The sequence below is a fragment of the Triticum urartu genome, chromosome 4A (assembly GCF_056163025.1).
Source record: "Triticum urartu cultivar PI428250 chromosome 4A, HENAU_Tu73, whole genome shotgun sequence".
NCBI classification, from domain to species: Eukaryota; Viridiplantae; Streptophyta; class Magnoliopsida; order Poales; family Poaceae; genus Triticum; species Triticum urartu.
In genome coordinates, this window is record NC_141876.1 from 109,333,093 (window position 1) to 109,337,499 (window position 4,407).

The 4,407-nt window shown below is 44.6% G+C and overlaps 1 protein-coding gene across 1 annotated transcript; it reads left to right on the top strand.

The window, feature by feature from the left end:
- The first annotated feature begins 247 nt into the window (after positions 1 to 247).
- LOC125550941 (fructose-bisphosphate aldolase, chloroplastic) lies at positions 248 to 3,141 on the top strand. The gene is made up of 6 exons (XM_048714078.2): positions 248 to 546; positions 1,318 to 1,587; positions 1,819 to 1,928; positions 2,003 to 2,093; positions 2,193 to 2,462; positions 2,671 to 3,141. Exons 1-6 carry the CDS (start codon positions 400 to 402, stop codon positions 2,947 to 2,949), a joined length of 1,167 nt encoding a protein of 388 aa, XP_048570035.1. The 5' UTR covers positions 248 to 399; the 3' UTR covers positions 2,950 to 3,141.
- The last annotated feature ends 1,266 nt before the right edge of the window (positions 3,142 to 4,407 follow it).

The window sequence follows — 4,407 nt, forward strand, 5'->3', positions numbered from 1 at the left end:
GCACCCACAGAATCGCAGAACGGTTCATCAGCCAAGGCCAATCCTTAAGGCCAAGAACATTCAGACAATATTTATGGACCGCATAGCGCAAACAAGAAAAGAAAATCAGCATTATAGAGGTTTTACATGGTACACAGAAAAGGGAACGAAATCATAGAGACAGCCATGTGGCAGAGCCAGGACAAAAAAGAGGTGGCAAGAGGATTGGAGCAACCAAATCACAGCCATCCATATCCAAAAGGCCAACCTCCGCCTCACAACTCATATCCCTTGTGCGCCCAGGTGCTCACCCTTATATCTCAGCGGTTGCTGCACTTCTCACCCCCCCTAAGGAAAGGCTGCAATTGTAAGGTGTGTCAAAGAAGAGGGTAGCACCTGATCTGCTTGCCTCCAGAAACAATGGCGTCTGCTACTCTCCTCAAATCGTCTTTCCTTCCCAAGAAGGCCGAATGGGGCACCATGCGCCAGGCCGCCGCCCCCAAGCCGGTGACCGTCTCCATGGTTGTCCGTGCCAGCGCATACGCCGATGAGCTTGTCAAAACCGCGGTATGCTTTCTTAACACCAACAGTATAATTCTAAAATTTTGCCATGCATATGCGTGTATTGGTTTGATCCTTGATGGGCAGTAATTTCTGGTGAGAATCCTCTTTACATCAGTGGGAAGGGGAGATCTGGATGTATTGTCAATACAGAAACTACCAGTGATAAATCAAATGTATTCTTATTAGGACGAACAGTTAACCTAGTACCGTTTATCATAATCCCTTCGACATAAGACGGATGTTTTGTCACGCAGAGGAAATTGTTTGGCTGCTTTTGATCACACCAAAATCACTAGTCTGAATGAACATGCATAACATATGTTTTCGATATTGCATTGGTACAGTAACTTTTCTATCTTCACCGCAGCGAGCTAAATAGATATGATTGATGTTGTGTTGTACCAAAAAAGAGCTTGTGAAAATCCAAACATAAACGTGATGTGTTTCTCGATTAGACATCTGCAGTAAGACATGACACGGGTTAATCACCACTAGCTTAACGATATGGCAGGATGCATCATGGCGCACAGAAATTAAACAACTCGCATTCCAGTGATATCATTGTTTGAATCCATGTGTCCGGCTTAAGCTGAGCAATCCATCTGAAGGTTCATAAGTCATAACAAAACTACATAGTTTCTTCTAAACTTTAAATCTTTGATAGCATAAATCATCAAGTTTACAACAGTAAAATTTCTACCAAACGAGCAAAGGTTTCATTCGGTTATGGACTTATGGTTCAGAAGATCTCAAGCTTTATTCTTCCTGCTGCAGAAAACCATCGCATCGCCAGGCAGGGGTATCCTTGCCATGGATGAGTCGAATGCCACCTGTGGCAAGAGACTTGCCTCGATTGGCCTTGAGAACACCGAGGCTAACCGCCAGGCTTACCGGACCCTTCTTGTCACTCCACCAGGCTTGGGAAACTACATCTCTGGTGCTATCCTCTTTGAGGAGACGCTCTACCAGTCGACTGTTGATGGAAAGAAGATTGTTGACATCCTTGTCGAGCAGGGAATAGTTCCCGGTATCAAGGTTGACAAGGTAGGCTGTCCACTGATTTCACTCCAAATTGGCACATGCATTCCCTTCTTAGAGCCTTTTTTAATTAAAACAATTCTAAACTGAAGATCCAAACTGCTACTATTACTAATGCATCAGAACAATCATATGTGCTCATGTGACTAGCTATACATTACAAGCAAAAACTGATGATCCCGGGTTTATTTCAAGCTTAGAAACAAAACATTCTTCTAAACTGGTGCTCATTCTCAGGGTCTTGTGCCACTTGTTGGTTCCAATGATGAGTCGTGGTGCCAAGGTCTCGATGGCCTTGCCTCCCGTGAAGCAGCATACTACCAGCAAGGCGCTCGCTTCGCCAAGTGGTTAGATATTTGCTCCTACAAGGACAGTTTACCTTCCTTTAGGTCACCCTAGCTGACATGAAGTTCTCTTGCAGGCGCACTGTTGTCAGCATTCCTAACGGCCCATCTGAGCTTGCTGTCAAGGAAGCTGCCTGGGGTCTTGCCCGTTACGCGGCCATCTCACAGGTATTGTTCCCATTTCCTAACAGTCCAAACTTCTACAGCACAATGGTCAGGCACAACATTCTAGTGGATATGTAAACCTCTTGTTTGTTGATGTTCTAGGACAATGGGCTGGTGCCGATTGTGGAGCCTGAGATCATGCTCGACGGTGAGCACGGCATCGAGAGGACCTTCGAGGTCGCACAGAAGGTGTGGGCGGAGACCTTCTACTACATGGCTCAGAACAACGTCATGTTTGAGGGCATCCTCCTGAAGCCAAGCATGGTGACCCCTGGTGCTGAGTGCAAGGACAGGGCCACCCCTGAGGAAGTAGCCAGCTACACCCTCAAGCTCCTCCAGAGAAGGATCCCCCCTTCCGTCCCCGGCATCATGGTGAGCAGAGCACCCTCCCAAACCTAAGTGCACAATCATGAATATAAGATTATGTTGACAAGACACTATCCTCAACAACCAATTTGCATGGTGACATAGTAACTAACTCAAAAGTGCCAAAATAGTATGCCTTCAGAAATCCACATACCATTATATTATTTCTGCAGAAGCTTACATCCTATGTTGTTTCTTTTCTGTGGTGGTGCAGTTCTTGTCTGGTGGTCAGTCGGAGGTTGAGGCAACGCTGAACCTCAACGCGATGAACCAGGCGCCGAACCCGTGGCACGTGTCCTTCTCCTACGCGCGGGCGCTGCAGAACACCTGCCTCAAGACGTGGGGCGGGCGGCCGGAGAACGTGGCCGCGGCGCAGGAGGCGCTGCTGCTGCGCGCCAAGGCCAACTCCCTGGCGCAGCTCGGCAAGTACACCAGCGACGGCGAGGCCGCGGAAGCCAGCGAGAACATGTTCGTCAAGAACTACAGCTACTGATCCGTCGGCGAGCTGTCTATCTAATAATCTACCGCATCACTGTCAGCCAGTAGCGCCTTGAGCAGCTTGAGGGCACCTTAGCCAGCCAGTGGGTCGTCGTTGTTACAGGTCGAGACCAGCTCTGATGGAAGAGATGGACAGAGAGTATATACTGTGTTTTGCCACCCTAAGTAAACTACTTTGGAATGGTCCTACTGTTGTATTCGCATGGTTTTTTCTAGAGCATTGTTGCCTTTGTTTGCTACCGTAAGTATGAACAATCTGAAGCGCCCCCCCTTTGGAACGCGGTAATTTTTCTGAGATATTATTTCTATCGGGTTTGCTATTTCACATCTAGATGTGAAATAACTATCTCGCATTTAAATCTAAAATCGTTGGATCATTTGTCTTTAATATTTGTGCAAAACACAATGGTCTAGTTGATGCGCTGTCTCGCGCTGCCTGTGTCCGGGTCGTTACTGGTCGAGGTTGGTCCGTTGTTGATTTTCACGAGCCTATACTCCTGAAGGTCGTTGTTGGTGCGAGGTTTGATTGCCTTTTTATATTTCTTTTCAAAAGTCTGTCCCATTTGACTTCCTAGTGTTTTTTTCATTTCTGTTTTATTTGTCTTTTTTCTTTTGTTTTTTCTATTTCATTATTTGTTTGGAATTATGAAATATTTTAAATTCATGATTTTTCATTTATGTTTTCTATTTTCACTTTTTAATTTTTTTCCTTTTTCTTTTTATTCGTCATTTATATGTTTAAAATTCATGAACTTGTTTTCACTCTGTCATATGTTCGCTTTAAATGTTGTGCAAATCTTGATTGTGGGTTATTTTGTCACGTGTGCTCTGTGTCGCATCGTGTGTTTCATATCTTCTTGTCGACTTGTTCATGTATGTGTCTTTTGTTGGTGTCTTTTGTTGGACCATTTTAGCGACGCGATCTAGGTCCTGTTCGGGATTGGTTTGCTAATTATTATCTAAATGAGAGTTAACAATGTTTAATCTAACTCATATACCGGTAGATACACGTGCTTCTGAGTCATGTTTGTTGCCCTTGCGTCGTGTTTTTTGTTTGTCCCTCGTGAAGCAGTGAGACCCAATATGATATTCTTTTAGTGAGCCGTTATTATGTTTTGTGTATTGGTATTTTTGTGGGCTTAGCTTTTTTGTGGAGCGACACGTGTTTTTTATTCCTTGTTTCCTTTTTCTTTTGGTTTGACCGTGTAGCTAGAGAGGAGTGTAACTATATTTTTTCATTTTCAGATTTGCTAAATCTAATCTAGATAAGTTTCAGCTCATGTAATTCTGTCTGATTTGTTCACTTTAATGTTTGCACAAACTCGGTCATGCACGCTCAGTTTGTTTCTTTTCGTCGCGCGTCCTCTTGTATCATTTGTTTTGTGTCGTCATGTTCTTGCATTTTTTCCACATGGGCCTATATATGTTGTCGTTTGGGGGCCTCGACTATGAA

Bases quoted from the DNA above. Each gene is read 5' to 3' on its own strand.
- LOC125550941 (XM_048714078.2), top strand. From the start codon at position 400: ATGGCGTCTGCTACTCTCCTCAAATCGTCTTTCCTTCCCAAGAAGGCC. The intron at 547-1,317 runs GTATGCTTTCTT...TTCCTGCTGCAG, and splicing joins ATGAGCTTGTCAAAACCGCG to AAAACCATCGCATCGCCAGG. The intron at 1,929-2,002 runs GTTAGATATTTG...GTTCTCTTGCAG, and splicing joins GGCGCTCGCTTCGCCAAGTG to GCGCACTGTTGTCAGCATTC.